This window comes from Thamnophis sirtalis, unplaced genomic scaffold (genome assembly GCF_051295495.1).
Source record: "Thamnophis sirtalis isolate CommonGarterSnake01/CBP01778 unplaced genomic scaffold, rThaSir2_p1.2 scaffold_6, whole genome shotgun sequence".
Classification (NCBI taxonomy): Eukaryota; Metazoa; Chordata; class Lepidosauria; order Squamata; family Natricidae; genus Thamnophis; species Thamnophis sirtalis.
Genome location: NW_028261386.1, coordinates 121,523,167 through 121,543,166, shown reverse-complemented (window position 1 = coordinate 121,543,166; position 20,000 = coordinate 121,523,167). Strand labels below are relative to the sequence as shown.

At 38.6% G+C, this 20,000-nt stretch overlaps 1 protein-coding gene across 4 annotated transcripts in view; it reads right to left on the bottom strand.

Annotated features, from left to right (window-relative positions):
• COL12A1 (collagen type XII alpha 1 chain) overlaps positions 1–20,000 on the bottom strand; it is a 154,475-nt gene that overhangs the window by 97,703 nt on the left and 36,772 nt on the right. For all 4 annotated transcript variants that reach the window (XM_087718861.1, XM_087718858.1, XM_087718860.1 and 1 more), the window contains exons 10-13: positions 18,876–19,478; positions 12,852–13,124; positions 9,760–10,032; positions 8,230–8,502 (exon numbers count right to left, since the gene is read on the bottom strand). In XM_087718861.1, the coding sequence (XP_087574987.1) occupies positions 8,230–8,502; positions 9,760–10,032; positions 12,852–13,124; positions 18,876–19,478 (1,422 nt within the window). The remainder of the gene's footprint in view (positions 1–8,229; positions 8,503–9,759; positions 10,033–12,851; positions 13,125–18,875; positions 19,479–20,000) is intronic.

Sequence of the window (20,000 nt, the reverse complement as noted above, 5' to 3'; positions counted from 1 at the left end):
TAGTCCTAGGGATATGGCGTGATTGTCCATTTAGACCTGTGCTTAGTTTAAAAGTTGCTGAGTTGATTATGTGACACACGGTGCTCTAATACTGGAGTGAACCATCCTTGTCACCCATCTGCACCCTCCAATATAGCCCAATTTCAGCAATTGGGGATCCTAGGAACAGCCTGAAAAGTCAACATATGAGGACCATTGTTCTGCATTCTTGGATGCTTATTTTATATGTTTATTTTACTTATGTTTGACTGTTTTTAGATTGCTATGGAGTTTTTAACTGTTATGTTGTACACTGCCGAGAGACACTTTTTTAGGAGTTTTAACTTTTTTAGGCGGCATTAAAATATAATAAAATAAATAAATGTGATTTCAAAATTGCACAACTCCTAAAAGAAAGGACAAATTGGAATCACCCTTTCAATGACATCTGGAAGATCATAATCTCAAATTGCAGTGCCTCTGTTCTAAAGCAATACCCATTCCTCCTATTACATCAGAGGGAGTATGCTGCTGGTTCCACCAGTTGGAGCGAACTGGGAGTGATGGCGGCGCAAGGCTCCGCCCACCCACCCTGACATTATCACGGACCTTCTGCACATGCAGAAGGCACACACGCTCCCGCTATCGAACCGGTAGTGAAAAGAATAGAATACCATTACTGTATTACATCATATATATTGTTCTCCCTTTCACTGGTCACCACTTCATTTTATCTGATGGTAGGATCTGTCCAGGCTTTAAGGTAGGGAAACGATGTTGGGGTCTGTTGCAAAAAGCTAATTTATAATTTCATGTTCATATTATATGAATACTTCCAAAATATCACTTCACATCTATTGTTTCCATCTTATTGACTCAAATACAGGAACTTCATTTAGATAGAGGTCATTTAAATCTGGGAGTCTTCCTGGACATCACAACTGTTGCTTGAAGAGCAGGTGTCAGTTGTGGCATAGGAAGGCCTTTGTACAACTTCATCTTGTGCCTTTTGTTGTATCAGGAGGCCATACAAACAGTCACGTATGCCATGGTCAATGTCCTTTACTATCCTTGAAGACTACCCAAAAGCCTTGAAGCCTTGAAGACTACCCCTTGAAGACTACCCGTCCAGAATGCATCTGTATGAGCAGTACAGCTTTAGATCTAGATCTAAAGCTGTACTGATTCTTAGACTGCAAGTCAGGTTGTTGATTGACCTACATGGCATAGGTCCTGGTTACATGAGGAACCCATATCCCCCATAATATCTGCCTGACCAATTTGATCCTGCGGGGTTGGCATGCTCCAAGTTCTTTCAATTAAACAATGTCATCTGTTAGGATTTCAGAAACATGTCTTCTCTGGAGCAGCACCTGCCCTCTGGAATAAGGATCTTCCTGAGATTTGGATGGTCCCCATCCTATTGTTTACAAGAGTCTTGAAGACCCGATTCTGCACCCAAGACTTTGGTGAGGAAAAGTGAAGATTGTTTGTCTCATTTTGTCCCTTTTTTGTCATTTTTTGCCATCTTTTTTTCTCAAATAATAACAATTATTATTAAATTTACATGCTACCCAACTTGGAAATTAATTGTTAATTGGATTTCTCTTGTTTTAATCGTTGTGGACCCAGTGTCATTGGCATACAAATGTTGGCATATAAATGTGTGGGGAGTGAGGGGAGAAAGAAAGTTTTCTTTTGCTCTCTTCACCTTATTAGAAGGACTGTAGCTGCCTCAGAATGAGGGTTGTGAAGAAACTTAGCCATTAATATTTACTAGAACTCATTCTTGGGAATACGTGTAAATCACAGACCTTCCTTAGCTATTTTCAGGAAAATTATTTCATATCTTATTCATTATTATTACACAAAGTATATGTGAAATAACAAGAAGCAAATCAGAACAAACTTCCCTATTAAATTGATTAGTTTTCTGATCACCTTTGATTTGAATTAAATTATATGTACTGAAGAGTTGGAGTTTGGAGTTTATTCAATTTGTAGGCTGCCCTATTCCCCGAAGGGACTCAGGGCGGCTGAACAAAGCCAAGGGAGGGGAAATTACAAAAAGTAAGATAAAAACAATCAGACAATATGAACGATTTAAAAGCACAACAGACACAGCAAATTCAAGTAAGGGGGGGGGACTCAACCCCAAGCTTGCTGGGACAGCCAGGTCTTCACGGCTGTCCGGAAGGCCCGAAGGGTGGAGAGGGTCCGAATCTCCACAGGGAGGGAGCTCGTTCCAAAGGGACAATTTTCAATATTAAAAAAAACCTAATAAAATTACTCTTCCCCTATAAGAAGCATAACAGCGACTAATTACTGTAGTTAAGGATTTGGTGACCTAGTATCTTTGAGAATTTCAGACATTTCAAGGATCGGGAGAAAAGAAATGTAGAACTGTACAAGTCACAGAAAGTACAATATCTCCCTATGTTTCTGAGCTTCCTTTCAGCATGCAAACCAACATGCTAATGAAGAAAAAAGTCACATTACTTCTGGGACTTTGCTTTACAGGGTTCCAGCTTCTATTTTTGGAATTTAAAAAAAAACTCCTCCCATGTAATCCCATTATTTGGGGTAGAGTCGGGCTGACTGGACGGACGGAACTGAGCATTTACTTGCCAGATGCCCTTCCTGACGCCTATGCAGAGTTCACAGCAGATATTCTTTTCTTTGCACCCTAGGAGAAAGAAACATCTGCTGCTGGAATTGAACTCTCAACTCTCAAGCGAGAGGAAGTGTCTTCACCACTAGGTCATGATACCACTATTATGTTTTTTTAATTAAAAGATTTTTTAAAAAATTAAGTCAAAATTAGTTGGTAACTGCCAATAAATTATCCAGAAAGACTATACATTGTGTTTATCCTTAGTTTAACCAGTAGAACAAATTCAGAGCTGCCGTGGGGGTGAACATTATTCCATTACCGCACAGTATTCTAGCAACTGTGTAATATGCTGTTCTTTTTAAAAAATATTTAGAAGAAGCTGGTTACTGTTTTCTTGCGCAGTGTATCATTTCCTCTTTGTTGATTTATTTTTTCCTAAAAACATGACTTTCCCAAAGCAGGGACAAGGAACACAATTGTTTCACAACTGGCAACTATCTCTTGAAAATGTCAGTATCAGAAAATGGAAAACGTCTAATTTAAATAATGCATGAGACAGCAGTAAATCTCCAAGGCAGAAACAGAATCCCTTTGTATGGCAAGCCATTTGCAACTCAAAATGTTCTCGTGTTATGCTAAATCCCTCATTGTAAGGAAATGTCACTTGCAGTATTACTGACTCAATCAGTGGGAGGTCCTCTTTTTAGAAAGCATTTTTAAGTTAACTATCAAACATAATAAAAAGATACTTCGGCTGTGTGAAAGTGTTTCAGTAAAAACGTGAAAGACCATTACTTAATGGAAAAAAAACACAGAGATATTTAGTTATGATTTGTTAGAAATCCCATTTCATGGTAAATATAATTTCTTGATAAAAGTATCTATGATTAATTGCAATCTTTGAAATTGGTAGCTGGAATTAAAACATCAGATCCAGGGGTCGGCTTCAAAAATTCCAGCAACGAGTTCACACCCAGTTGCTGGGTGGCCATGGCCTTGTCAGCCTCCTACACCACAGCAGGGGGACAGTTTTGCTTTCCCCAGGCGCTGGAGGCTTTCCTTGAGCCTCTGGGAGGGCGAAAACTGCCTCCACCAGGCTCCGGAAGCCCTCCAGAGGCTGGAAATGGGCCCCTTTCTAGCCCTCCGGAACTTCCAGGAGGCCTGTTTTTCTCCCTCCCCGAGCTTCCACATGTGCCCTGCACTTACAAAACAGGCCGCGTGGAGATTCCTGGGAGGGGAGAGGAGAAGAGGTGGGGTGGGGCCAGCCAGAGTTGGGATTTGGAGGTTCTTGGAACAAGGCATAACATTAGCTATTGGTTCTCCCGAACTCGGGCGAACCCATAGCAGCCCATCCCTGATGAGATCCCATTTCCTACTTAAGCTACTGGTTTTGAAGGTTGCCATTTTTTAAGAGCCGAGGTGGCGCAGTGGTTAGGGTGCAGTACTGCAGGCCACTTCAGCTGACTGTTATCTGCAGTTCAGCGGTTCTAATCTCACCGGCTCAAGGTTGACTCATCCTTCCATCCTTCCGAGGTGGGTCAAATGAGGACCCAGACTGTGGGGGCGATATGCTGACTCTGTAAACCGCTTAGAGAGGGCTGAAAGCCCTATGAAGCGGTATATAAGTCTAACTGCTATTGCTATTAATGCTAGAAAAGTGATCTGGACTTTCACAAGGCATTGTAGTGATTGATGTTTTTGAAGGTTACTTCTTGGAGTTATTATTGGCCTTTGAATTCTGCAAGGAAGCCACGTTACTACATGTATAGAATAAATAAGTTGGGGAAAATATTGTTAGGGATCAGATGGTTGGTGCTGGGGCCAGGTAGAAAGGGCCTTGAGAGAAAAAGCTGTTGGGAAAAATATAACAGCTGTGGCAGAAAAAAATGAAGATAAAACATTTAAGATATAAACAAATATTTTAACTTAAGTAGAAACAAAGTCTGTAACAAATCAACATTTATTTATAAAGTCACAGATCTGTACTAGGGCAATCACTGTAAATTATTGTAGAACAACCTGAGCTCAGAATGTACTGTTACTTATTTGTATAATAAACTATTAAATTATCATTTTGAAAACAATATCTTCTTGGTCCAACAAAGATACCTTATTTAAAAACTACAGAACCCAAGTAACAAGAGAAACATTCACCAAGTCCTGTATGCAATTCAATCTTTTTGAAAGAAAGCATGTCCTTGTCATTTGACATTATACCTCAAGGCCAACAAGCAGGCTCTTGATGGAACTGTTCTTACAGAGCCGAGGTGGCGCAGTGGTTAGGGTGCAGTACTACAGGCCACTTCAGCTGACTGTTATCTGCAGTTCAGCGGTTCAAATCTCACCGGCTCAAGGTTGACTCAGCCTTCCATCCTTCTGAGGTGGGTGAAATGAGGACCCGGATTGTTGTTGGGGGCAATATGCTGACTCTGTAAACCGCTTAGAGAGGGCTGAAAGCCCTATGAAGCGGTATATAAGTCTAACTGCTATTGCTATTGCTATTGCTTACACCTCCTCTCTATGGGAAAAACAGACTACTAAACAGTAGCACATAGAAACATTTAATTCTGAGCTAACAACCGGTTTCGACTCATAACAATTGCTCTGTTTACCATTTTGTTTTATTTTTAGCCCCTGACCTCTAAGTTTGGCTTTGAGTAAAAAATGAAAATTAAATGGAAGACCTCAAGAGAAAGGAGTTAGCAGAATAAGAAGGGGAAAATCACTTGAAGGCCCCTTTTTAAAAAAAAAATCCTCAATGTATCAAAATGTATGCCACAAAAGTAATGAAAAGAAGGAATCAGACAGGAAATCTCAAAGACAGCATATATTAAAGAGTATGTTACAAGTGAAAATCCTTAACAGGGGGTTAACTCACGAATGGACTTAAAGTAAATTGTATTCCATTGATGAACCACAGGTCAATTTATGGCAAAACCATCTGGAGTCTGCAGTTACTGGGATTTATGCCAATAATTATGAACTCACTGGACTCAAACCACTTCTTGGGCTATTAAATAGGAATGTAGAGTCAATCTCATTTAGCATTATGCTTTAACTATTAAAAGATCTTGATGCTGGAGGTGCACATTTATTTATTTTATTTATTCAATTTTTATTGCCACTCATCTCAGCCAAGTGACTCTGGGTGACCCACTATACTGAAACTATAAAACAGTTAAAACAATAAAAACAACAATAAAATAAACATAGAGCAGCCAAGACAGTTAACCAACTGACAGTAAAGTCAAAAAACAGGACCCTTAACACACTGATTTAATCTAATTGCTGTTTGCATGTTTGCAGATCAGTATATTAGATGAATCTAGCCAATGTTGTGTGACTAGTTTACCATATAATGGACTGTGTAAAACCAGGCAATTGGATTAATTTATAAGATATGGTTCAATTAACAATGGGTTAGTGGAAAGTGGGAATATAGCTTAAAAACTCACTCCTGTTTTTTTTTTAATTCAAAAAAAAAGAAAGTAAGTTGGTGGGCCCAAAGCTTTTGTTTAAAAGTGAACCATTAAAAACTGGAGGAGGGGACTCTACTGACCCAGACCCAAATTATTCTTTCCATAGAGTTTCTAGATCTTAAATAATTAGCAGTTTAAAAAAGGCATTAAGCCTGAGAAAATATACATATACACCAGAGGTGGGTTCCTACCAGTTCATCAAATCTACTGAACCAGTTAGAAGAGGTTCCGCTAGTGGACCCGGAAAGCAGACCACACCTACAGAAGAGGTTCCCAAAATTTTTGAAACCCACCACTGATATACACCAAGATCAACACCAATGGATGAATAAGTTAAAGATGAGTACAGTATGTGAGATCCCAAGAATGGATCAATATGTCAATATGTGACATCATGAAATGAGTGAAACAGAAATGTAAAGCTTCCACAGCGAGGGAATCATCACTTCTTAAAACTTAAGTGTCCATAATCTGCCACAAAGCCAGATTGCTGAAATGCTGCTTTTATTTAAGAACAAAAAAAAATTATGGGGAGAACTGGAGATATGCATATCTGTCTAGGTTAAGCCAGAGAGGTTAATAAATTTGATAACAATAAAGATTATTTATGGTATAATGACATCTGGGAAATGCCACACATTGTGTGATATATCACCCAAACATATTGGACCAACAAGGTTTCATAATAAAAGTTCTATTTTATTTAATGTGATCCTAAAATCTGGCTGGTGGGATAATTTGTTCTACTGATTTTACCAATCCAACTCAGTGAGTAACCCGCTATTAAAAGATTGTTCTAAACATCCTGCTAGAGAGATGTTCCCTGAAAATGGACTCCAGCCCATGAGTTTAAAAGCTTGGAAGACTAAACCTCTGGTTCCGGTGACCGACCCAGATTGGATCCTGTTCTAAATTGGCTCTTTGCAACAAAGCATTCTTGCTTATTTTTTCCCCAAAATCTATTTTATGATTTTGCTCTGTCACACACAATAAACTTGATTCTTTCATCCCAACAAAAACTGCTTGTTCTTAAGAACATTTAAGCTAAAATTTGCTCCATTTTTGTGCTGAGATCATGAGCAAAATGCTCTCTTGGTTTCTCCTGCAATTCACTTATCATGTTTGTTTGCACCCAATTCAGAAGTTCCGATCATTTTTTCTCATAAAACAGTTCACGACCATAAACCTCCTCTAGAGCCCTTGAAACTACTTGCAAAGCTTTCTTGTCTAGCTGAGGAAAAAACACATTCCACAGGATGAACATTATTTAAAAGCATGCATAGTAATTGCACAATTAATCTTTTCTGTCACTGATAAAGACAGGAGGAATGCCCAAGTAATGAGACATTCTGATTACAGATGCTATCATAATGTAACCCTGTTCAGACATGGAAGTCATAAATAATAATGCTATGATAGATAATAGACTTTAACCATATACTTAGAATTTGATACTTATGGATGTTGTGGCTTTCTGTGTTCTGTCATTCAAATTACATAGTTGTATTAAGCAGGGACAGAGGGAGCAGGATGAATTGGTGATGGTCAGAGGGGATGAAGAGTAAATAATATGAATAGGAGCCAGATCCTCTTTGCCAAATGTTCATTGTGGACCAAATGAATACTCTGGAAGTTCTCTATAGTCAAACCTACTCACAGAGAATAGCTGCTTTTTATAAGCAATCATTGATGCTTTCTAAAAATTGAAATCCTCTTTGAGATGCTGAAACTGTTCAGAAAAGAAGCTCGTTGCAATCCTCTATCTGGCTAAATTCACACATTTGGGCTAAGCAAAACATTTAAGCAATCTTTCTTCAGTAAACCACAGAGACCCGATTCACTTAATTCACTCAATTATAAACCATGTTTCACAAGCCCACCATTTTTGTTGTATTGAGTATGTCCTTTATTCCTAGTATTTCAAGTATATGTTGAAATACACACATATGCTTATACAAATGTGAAACATGCATGAAATTCCTGGAGAAGGCTAAATTTTCAATATTAATTTTAGTTGGAATTGGCAACCCTGGGGTTTCTTTCTGAAGGTGGTCTATTCTTCTTCTTTACAGAAAATGTCCTATTTCCTGTCTTTGTTCTTCCTTTCAGATTAATGTGGTATTCCATTCCAACCATAATAAATCCAGGTGTTCTTACCTTCAAGTGTTTCTCCTTGTTTAGAAAGGGCCTCTCCTGCTCCAGATGCATAAAGGGCAGTTAGAGACAAATCATATTTTGTTCCTGGTTCCAAGTTAGGGAGAACTGTACTGGTGGTGTCTCCCCTTACGGTTATCTCTTTAGGTTGACCTCCAATCACTGGAGCGTAGGTGACAAGATACTGCTGCACTTTGCCAGGTGCTGAATTCCAAGATAACTTCAATGAGGATGTTGTAGCATCTGAAACTTTCAAGTCTCTCGGTTTTCCAAGCACTACATAGGATAAATAATTTAAAAAAAACACCTTAGGAGCAAACCAACCAAACTATTCAAGAACAATTTTCTATCTGTGAAATGTTGGTGAAATAAATTACTACGATACTATTATTTTTTTTATAATACAATCAAACCTTTATTCAATGAACTAATTGGATGGGTGGGGTAACCACTATTCCCAAATGTTTTAAATCCAAAATTAATTTGCATCCGCATTAATTGACATCATTTGTATAATAAGCAGTCATTACACAGACACATACATTGATGTGTGATATTAATTTGTATCATTTACGTAATAAGCTCATCACTGCAGACATGTTAAAATATATAAAAGGTAAAAATTAAGATTCAGCTCAAAGAGTTATTAAGATAACTCTTTGAACTGAACACAGAAATGGCCGAAAATGCCTTTAAAGCATTTTAAAGACAATCCATGTAATATGCTACATTTATTAGACTGTTATTACCATACTAATATATGTTTTTTTATTTGCATCTGGAAGCTACAGTCTAAAAAGCATTTTTTCATCTTTTCCAGAATTTCTTTTCAATTATATAACACTGTGTAACTTTCTGCCTACAAATCTGGACTTTTCTATTATTTTAGATGGAATTACCAAATGGAAATTTGGTCCTTTGTACCTGAAGTCTTTGAATGGTAAATCAAGTCTTCTTGGATAAGCAAGAGATACCAGATAGCATTGGTGTTTAAAGTCAGACAAGCAACACAGTAATCCTTGAAGACCATAGCTGTCTACCTCAAGTATGGAATTAGGCCATGGGACATCATGACACAAACTCCAATTTTTTCTGTACAGTACTTGTGTGCAGTGTCACAATGCAAGTACAAAAAGGGAGAGGTTTCATTATTTTGACATCACTGTGGTTAGGAATAGATCTCTGGACTAAAAATCGCAATTTTAGGAAGAAAAGGATAAGAAATAAGGATCTGCTTGGCTATTGGAATGAAATTTAAGAGATACAGATACATACTATTGCTAAAAAGAAGTGTGGCTTTACAAAGAAACAGGATTCAGAGATTGGCAAAGTCATGTAAATATTTGTGCCTTAATATGCACTAATCAACACACTCAAGATGAGACACGTCAAACAATTATTCCACATGCTGCCAATGAACCAGTGAAATGCATCATCGCTTACTCTTACAATGAAGATAGGCTAGAAGATTTGTATTGCTTTATCCTACATGAAAATGCATTTGACTGCAAAAGCAGGATGTGGGTTATCTACCTTCTTCAGTTTTTCCATAGCCATCCAATGGACTTCCAACTCCAGACAAGTACTCGGCAGTTAAGGAAACTTCATACGTTGTATCAGGCATCAGATTATGTAGAGTGCTTGCCCTTTCATTTGCTGGGATGGTTACTTGTTTTGTTTCCCCACCAGTAACCGGTTTATATGCGAGTCTGTATCTGAGAACATTCCCTGGAGCTGGTGACCATCCAACTTTAAAACTATCCGTTGTTTCATCGGTTACTTTCAGGTTTCGTGGAGATCCTATGACTAAAAATAATTTTTCCAAAAATTGTAAGTATTAGCCCCATATTTTAATTCATCTCAAAATAAATATACAAATAAAATCTTGCTAGGTTATATGATCATATTATTCTGTTCATGCTTTAACACTTTTTGTCAGTGCTATGAAAGATGGACAGTTTCCAACTATAGAATTACCTTCTTATGAAAGTATAATTGGGGCTGTATCAAAACTGTTTATTTGCTGAGGAATTTTACACTGGTGAGTTACTTCAGTTTAATGAACTTCCTGTCTTTCAAGCTTTGTGTTCACTGCATTGGTTGTCATTGTGCTTCCAGGTGCAATTCAAGGAATTGGCCGTCTACCTTTAAAGTCCTTTATGGCTTAGGACTGGGTTACTTGAGGAACCATTTCCCTATCTATCCAATTTTTTCTGGCAGAATGGATATGCTTCAGGTCCTATCAGCCAAGAAATGTTGGCTGGTGGGAGTTAGGAAACATGCCTTCTCTGCCTTAGCCCTTCCCTCTGGAATATTATCCCTCCAAATATAAGGAAGACCCCAATCCAGTTGATGTTTCAGAAAGTCTTGAAGACCAGCCTACATGTTAGAAGATCTTAAAGACCAGGCTAAGTGTGCGAAGGGCCCTGTTTCCTGGTTATGTCAACATGGACAAATTATAATATCTCTTGGCTGCTATTTGTATTTAATATCTTTTTGTATTGTGTTTTAGCTATTTTAATTGTGTCCACAACCATTGGTTTGAAATGGGTGGCCATACAAATAAAATTAATATTTGTTCATTTTTGTAGATGACCTTAATATCTGTAAATGAAGGACAGATTTAATAAATAATTGATAGTTAAACCATTCATCAAAACATATGAAGCACATTCCAAAATATTGTTCCTTAATATTCACTTGAAATGTTAATATTTTTATTTAAAAGTGCAATAAAAGCCTGATTTGAGTAACCATTCAGAGAAAAGTAGCATCCATTATAGCACAACATTCATTAAATATGGATTTATATCATTTGTATTGAAACAAATGATATAAATCAATTACATATATTTATAATAAAATTACATGAATAATCTAGAGAACTTTGGATATAATGAATTTCATTAGTTAGTTGAACAGATATCTGGACATAGATTTTTATCCATTGCATCCAAAATTCACTAAATCAGAGCCCAAAATTTCATTGTACTATAAAGAATACCTACTATATGCTAGAGATGAGGAAAAAAGAAGCGATTGATTAAAGACTTTTTAGAATTCTAAAAACCTAATGGTAAGATATATAAAGAGTTTAATACAAATATCAACATGCAAAGATTAATAAGGTATAGATGACAAAGTGGAGTAAATGTTCAGATAAGAATTTAGTGTAAAATAGTTTCTGTTATCACATGGAGATATTTTTTGAATTATCCTTATAAGTTCTGTAGTCCTGTGAATGTTAAATGTCTTTATCATAATGTGCCCAAATTAAATACACGCATACACACAAGTCTCAGGTACAATGCATTATTTTTAAAATAAGGAATTATACCCAATAACAAACAAACATACATATACATACATACATACATACATACATACATACATACATACATATACCGTATTTTCACCCATATAACCCGCCCACGCAAATAACCCGCCCACGCAAATAACCCGCGGGTTTTCCGGATCGTGTAAAATATCTTCCGTATACCCCGCCCACGCATATAACCCGCGACGAGTAAGAGAGAAGGGAAACAGCTGAGATGGGGGGGAAGAAACGGAGAAACAAGCCTGTGCAAGCTGGGGAAGAGGAAAGGAACGGAGGAGAAGGAAACAGCTGAGATCGGGGTGGGGGAAGAAACGGAGAAACAAGCCTGCGCAAGCTGGGGAAGAGGAAAGGAACGGAGGAGAAGGAAACAGCTGAGATCGGGGTGGGGGAAGAAACGGAGAAACAAGCCTGCGCAAGCTGGGGAAGAGGAAAGGAACGGAGGAGAAGGAAACAGCTGAGATCGGGGTGGGGGAAGAAACGGAGAAACAAGCCTGCGCAAGCTGGGGAAGAGGAAAGGAACGGAGGAGAAGGAAACAGCTGAGATCGGGGTGGGGGAAGAAACGGAGAAACAAGCCTGCGCAAGCTGGGGAAGAGGAAAGGAATGGAGGAGAAGGAAACAGCTGAGATCGGGGTGGGGGAAGAAACGGAGAAAGAAGCCTGTGCAAGCCTCCGATCGTGTAAAATATCTTCCGTATACCCCGCCCACGCATATAACCCGCAGGGGGGCGCTGTGCATGTAAAAACCGCATATAACCCGCGGGTTATATGGGTGAAAATACGGTATATATATATATATATATATATATATATATATATATATATATATATATATATATATATATATATATATATATATATATATATATATATATATATATATATATATATATATATATATATATATATATATATAAACCATAATCCTCTTCTTTCTATTCACAGTCTAATTTAAAAATTTATTCTTGTATGCATGTTTATTTTATTGAGAAATTTATTTACATCAAACAAATGCAGCTTCTTTGAAATAAATCCATTATATATTGTTCCATGTCTTTCTTACATCCATAAGTCAATGGGAAAGTTTGCTGCATTTCTCATGTAACAATATATTTCTCCTCATGTGAACTCTTAGCTATTATCTGGACACAATAAAATTGGGATTCATACATAATTAACTCTCAATTGCTGGTGTTGTTCAGGAGCAACCACCTTAACTTGGTAAGAAAGATTTAGATCTCTATATTAGGGTTCAAAGAGAAGAACAGAATCAAGGCAACAGGAAAGGTACCTTCTAAAGTCGTTTCGTTCCCATCCAGTGGAGGTCCATCACCATCTTCATATTCTGCAATCACACTGACAGAATATGTAGTTTTTGGTAGTAAATTAGTAAGGACTGTGTTAGTAACTGGAGCACGTACAGAAACACTGACTTCCTCTCCACCAAGAGCCTCTTTATACTTGATAAGGTAAAACAAAACACTTTCTCCTGCTGGAGACCAGGTAACTTTGAAGCTGTTAGAAGTAACTTCAGAAAATTCCAAGTTCCTTGCAGGTAAGTGAGCTGTTAAAAAATAACAGTTTAGTAAGCAAAGCACCGTTAGATAAATGTTTTAAATTCCAGAGATATGTGGAGGAAAACTTGAATTCTCCATGTAGTAAAGTCTATATGGGGAAAAATGTGATTTCTCTGTGTCAGGGGTGTCAAACTCAAGGCCCACGTGCCAGATTCAGACCGTGCGGTGCTTAGATCTGGCTTGCAGGGCTACCCTGGAAACAGCAAAAGACCAGCCCAGGGTGTCTCTGCCGGCAAAAATGGAGCTCGTAAGGGCCACATGTGGCAGAGAGTTGCAAGAGGCCATCCCAGCCAAAAATGGAGATTGGAAGCCCATTTTCACTGGCAGAGCACTCGGGCCACCACAGGCACCCCAGACATGAGTGACGTCAAGCTGGCCATGCCCACCCTGGCTACACCCCCCCCCAGAGGTCCAACACAACCCTTATGAAGCTCTCAACAAAATTGAGTTTGACACCCCTGCTCAATTGTAGTAAAGTCTTGTTCAGCTTGCTTGCTAAGCTACCCACATCTTAAATAAAAACAAAAATCTGACTAATCTTACTTAAAAAAAAGGAATTCATAACATTTTTTCTAACTAGTATGCTTTATGTATAGTAGACAACAACCACAGCATGACCCTTGAGCAGTGAAAAAACAAAAACAAAAGACAATTACATTAAAGCAAAAATCAGCTGAAACGCAATTAAAACACAAACAATTGGACATAATACACTCATGCCAGAGGTCTCCAGATAACATCCCACCCATTGCCTGGAAGAAAACCCAAGTCTTCATGATCAACTACACTGGCTTAAGTACCTATTAAGAAAGAGAGGATGTATTCAATAAATTTAACTAACTGATATGCAGACTTCAGAAATATCCCATTCATTTTTTCAAGAAAATAAGACAGAGTAATATTTACTCTGAAAGAGGCACAGCATACTCTACTTCAGTGGTAGTCAACCTTTTTCTACCTACCGCCCACTAATGGATCTTTCTTGATGGAAAAATTTCCTTACCGCCCACCAGTTTTTGCGCAAGTGCGGAACATGAGCATATTTCTTTTTTTCAGACATGGCTTCTAAATTTGTTTCACAATTTAACAACTACTTTTACTCTGACGTTTTGATCTGCACTCCACACAGTGCTTTTTTCCCTCCTCTTTTCCCTTTTATTACAAACACCCAAAACAATGCTGTATTAGGTGCCAATTTTTATTAAGTGTCAACATCAAAACAAAATTCCTTTTCTTGCCTTCTTCTTCTTTACCTTTCTTACAGTATTTCACTATATCAAGGATCTCTTTTTCCCTTTTTTTAGTTTCTCCTTCTTCTTCCTTTACTTATTTCTTTCTTTTATTTTATAAGATAACAAAACTTAATTTATGAGCCAGACTAAACACTGCTTACTCTCCTCCTTTATTTTATCCCCTTTTCTCTATTTTTCTTCCCTTTTTTGTTAATTTTTTTTATCTTTTCCTTTTTATCTCCTTTTTTTTACCTTCCTTAGGGCAATGTACAAAAGTAAGGCTGAGCTAGTTAGCCCACTTATTATTATTAGCTAACAACAATTCTCTCCTGCCTATAACTTTTCTTTCTCCTATTTTGCAACTGCTCTGCTCCGCTTTATTTTATAAGATAACAAAACTTATCTGCCTGTCCCTGCTATCCGTTTCCACTCCTCCCCTTCCTCTTCCCATTTGTTTGCTTGTTTGATTGCATGCACACATTGGTTTATTGATGTGTGCGCTCACTCTTGCCCACTCGCTCAAAAGGAGGTTTTAACCTCCAAAATCCCTACCGTCCACCTGGAATCCCAAAACGCCCTATAGTGGGCGGTAGGGACCAGGTTGACGACCCATGCTCTACTTAAATAAATAACAAAACACCCCCCCCCCCAAAAAAATCTAATTATTTGAAACCAATAAGTATCACAGTAATGAAGAATCAAACCAGCTAGCACAGTGCTAATATGAGTCTATGCCACTCTGATTGGAAATCAAAGCAGATAATAGCTTAAAATAGTAACAATTTAATTGGGGGAGAAGGCCACGGTGAAGAGTTCTGTTTTTTTTTTCATGCGCACATCTCTTTCTGGTATCTGAAGTTTCTCCTATTCTCTTTGGCAGGCAACAAACAAAGAAGCTGAGAGTTGGGAAAACTCTTAATCCAGAGCCTGCTCTACTATCACCTGGTTAGCTGCCTTTGGTAGCTAAGCCTGAAGGTCATAGAATAACAGAGTTGGGAAGAGCATTTAGGCCACCCAGTCCAACCCTTTATTCAGTGCCAAGGATAAAATTTAAAGCATCCGCAATATATGCCTGACTATTTTGTACGTGAACACCTAGAGGGGAAGGTGAGCCCATTATTTCCCTGAGTAAATGGTTTAACTGCCAAACTATTCCTACCGCCTTCTAGAAACGTAAATCATATTACTCCACACCCTGTCCTCTGGAATATAAAGAACAGGTAAAGAAGTATTTACTTTCTTTTGTGTGATATGCTTTCTGGAATTCCATTCTCACAACTAATTTTCTTTTCTCAAGGCTAAGGACACCTAACTCCTTCAGTCTGTTTTCTAGTCTCCTGATAACATTACCTTTTCTCATTACCTTTCTGAACCCCATCTGAGTTTCCTTGTATTTTTAAAGTGGAGTGCCCAGAATCAGGCAATAACAATAGCAATAGCAGTTAGATTTATATACCGCTTCATAGGGCTTTCAGCCCTCTCTAAGCGGTTTACATAGTCAGCATATCGCCCCCACAGTCTGGGTCCTCATTTCACCCACCTCGGAAGGATGGAAGGCTGAGTCAACCTTGAGCCGGTGAGATTTGAACCGCTGAACTGCAGATAACAGTCAGCTGAAGTGGCCTGCAGTACCGCATCCTAACCACTGCGCCAACTCGGCTCTTACCCAAACGGAGGTTTGGCCAAAGTACAATGAAAAAGAATGATTGTAACCTATCACTTGAAAGCTATACTTTAGTTGAAGCAACTTAAACTACATTGGTCTTTTGGCTGTCGGTTCACACCACAGACTCCACATCCCACTGCACAGGGAACATTAATAACAACGTATGTATTTATTTCACTTATATGCCTCCAAATCAACCGTAGACTTGTGCTGCTTTATTTTAAAAAATCAGCAATAAAAACAGTCAGAGAACAGAACCAAAGTTAAAATATCCTGTCAGACCTGCAGGCATATTCTTTTTAGGATCTTTGGCCTGCCACACTTTCTATTATTTTACTATGCTGTTTCATTATTGGAGAATAGTAAGGAGAAGAATGTGTTGTTGTCAAAATAAAGCATTCCTTTCTAGATGCCCAAGGTCATCTTTTGTCTCTGCACCTCTGCACCTAACCGGAACTAGATGGGTGGAAATGCCAGCATGGCAGATGAAGATTGGACCATGTGATGGACCTGTGGGGTGTGGTGGCAAGGTTTTGACCTTTCAACTGAGTGGAAACCCAGGAAGCTTTCAGATTCGGGTTTCCAGTTTGTACCAACATGTCTGTCTTATTAAATTGGAACTTTGATGCAAGCTATGCCTTGAACTCTGATTTAATTCTGGATGATATTTGGAACGCTGACACATCCACATTGAAGTATAAAATAAAAATAGAACTAACCTACTTATCAAAATGTAAAAAACACACAAATATAATTTTAAAAAATGCTAATTCTAATACTACTTAAACGCCATCTTCATTGTCAAAATCACTATTAGTCAATTGCAAAAGGCAGTTTTATTTGGAACAGCTTTTTTCCTGCAATGATACTTTTATTTAATACCAACAAACATCCACATCTGTCTATTCCAACTCTTCAAAAAGCACTCAATAGGTGGATAAAAATGCCAAATCTAGTCCAAACATCTGACTACACAATGAACCAATAATAATAATAATTTACTTGGAACAGCATAAATGAAATTAAAATTAAAGAAATATTTTATTTGTTTTTTCTAAAGATAGTATCTTGAATCCTACTAAATCTCCATCATGGAGATGATTCTTCTGCTCATAGAACATTCCTTCCAACTGAAGGGAAATAATATTGCCCAACTTGAGCCTTTTAGGTATCTCATACTAGAGCTACCGAAATTAATCCCCACTGGTTTCTATGGCAAAGATCCATTGAGTTGAGTTGAGCCGAGGTGGCGCAGTGGTTAGAGTGCAGCATTGCAGGCTACTTCAGCTGACTGCAGTTCAGCAGTTCAGCTGTTCAAATCTCACCGGCTCAAGGTTGACTCAGCCTTCCATCCTTCCGAGGTGGGTACAATGAGGACCCGGATTGTTGTTGGGGGCAATACGCTGACTCTGTAAACCACTTAGAGAGGGCTGAAAGCCCTATGAAGCGGTATATAAGTCTAACTGCTATTGCTATTGCTATAATTAAAAGGGCTTTTTTTGCATATGGTCAGTGCAAAGTGAAGGATTTGCCATTTGTATAAAACAATCCAATTCCATTTAAGAGTATTTGACAAAAATCATTATTTTCTTCAAGGAGGTATCAAGTTGCAAGCACAGAGGCCTCGCAAATGCCAGCAGCAACTGCCTCCCTTGGGCAACCCTCATGAGCAGTGAGAGGCAGGAAGTGGCACAGATCAGCTGGTGTGGGGTGGGAGGCAGAATGCATGGCACTCAAAGGGATTGGGATGATGGAGAGATAAGTCAGGTCGGAGGAGCTGAAACACTCGCTGGGTTTGCAAATGCAGAGAGGTCTGCCAAGCGCCCAAGTTTTGATCCCTTGACCATAAGGACACTGAAGATTTGATTCCAAGGACCAGCCATAACTACCATTTGTGCAATACTGCTGTAACTTCAAATTGTTGGTCATTAAGCATAGACCACCTGTAGGTTGCTCTATTAATTCTCCCCCCCCCCGCTTTTCTTTCCATGCTTAATTTCTGACTCTCTTAAATGATACCATTCAATATTTCAAAAACATTACTGACCGAAGTATAATGTTTTCCCCATTTTTATTTACAGAGAGGGTTATTTATGATAGGTTGGGAACACATCTGATTCCACATAGTAATTTTCCCCGTAGCTCCATATGGCTTTTAAGTTCTCGTGTCATCTGGCAATGACTTTCACCCATTGCTAGAAAAAGAAACAAACCTAAAACAAGTCATGAGTTATTTTAGGTTTGTTTATCAGATGAACATGATCAGAAGCCACTACCAGAAAGCACCTTAAACTTTAAACAAGCTTTTGATGAACTATATAGGGATGTGGAAGGTATGCAAATAGGTAAAGGTAAAAGTTCCCCTTGCACATATGTGCTAGTCGTTCCTGACTCTAGGGGGCGATGCTCATCTCCGTTTCAAAGTCAAAGAGCCAGCGCTGTCCGAAGACGTCTCCGTGGTCATGTGGCCGGCATGACTAAACGCCAAAAGCGCATGGAATACTGTTACCTTCCCACCAAAGGTGGTCCCTATTTTTTGTACTTGCATTTGTACATGCTTTCGAACTGTTAGGTTGGCAGAAGCTGGGACAAGTAATGGGAGCTCACTCTGTTACGCGGCACTAGGGATTCGAACCACCGAACTACCGACCTTTCTGATCACAAACAAGCTCAGCGTCTTAGCCATTGAGCCACCGTATCCCTACAACAATCCATAAACTGTGCTTTAAACATTTAATTTCCCTCAGAGTAGTACAACATGCTGCTATTTATCGTTTGTTCCCTCTCGTCCGTAAGTATTTTCATAACACATGTCGACATGGAAAGAAACACCACCTTACCTTTTCTTTTAATCGCTTCAAGTTCCTGTTCAATTTGTAAACAGACAGACTGTGTAAGTTCAAATGATATTTTTTGGAAAGCATCAAAATCTTCCACAGTGTAGACGTGGGCGTCCGCAGGAGGGGTAGCAATGGCTTCCAACTCAGACCGTACAGCATCCTTAACGCCGACTGCAAATATCTCTACATTTGCGTTCCTCAGTTTTATGGCTGGGTCTTTAAAAGCGTCGGACGATTTTCCGTCGGTAATGAGAATCATGACTCTTGCAACATTTGGTCTTGCGCCCCTGTTTGGGATGAGGACTTTTTCTCTGACGTAGGTCATAGCTTTCCCTGTGTTGGTCGAGCCACCTCTGTAGGGGAAGGTGTTAATAGCTCGAATTACATCGTCAATTCTGTTGTATTTGTTCAAAGGAAATTCCGTGTATGGATCCCTGCTGTACTGCACAAGGCTTATTTGGACTTTTTCAGGTGAAATCTCGAAGCTTTTAACTAACACTTCTAAAAATGCTTTCACTTTAGCAAAATTGGCAATGCCAATACTGTAGGAGCCATCAACCAAAAGCACAATGTCGGCTTTTACATCTATTCCTTGTGCGCATTCTGTAAAAAGAAATACGGGTATTTAGTATCGATAGAGCATTTTAGGAGGGGGGAAAATGCAACTTTTGCTTCTTTCGCCTGACTTTTAAACTGACATTGTTTTCTCTAGGTCAGTGTTTCTCAACCTTGGCGACTTTAAGTCCTGTGGATTTCAACTCCCAGAATCCCCCAGCCAGCATAGCTATCCTGGCTGGGGGATTCTGGGAGTTGAAGTCCACAAGACTTAAAGTCGCCAAGGTTGAGAAATACTGCTCTAGGTCTTCATATATCATTGACTGCATTCCATTAATATTACAATGCTACCGTAAATACGTATTTGACACATTATCTGCTTTTGATTTTTCTAGAAAGTAGCAGTATATAATTGTCGCTGTTTGTTAGAAAGTAAGAACTCCTAAATTATCTGAAGTGTAAGTAGTTCTCAGCCTGCCATAATTGGGACCAAAATTTATGTTGCTAAGCATGATGGTTGTTGAACGAGACACCCCCGATTTTACAACTCTTTTTGCCACAGCTGTTAAT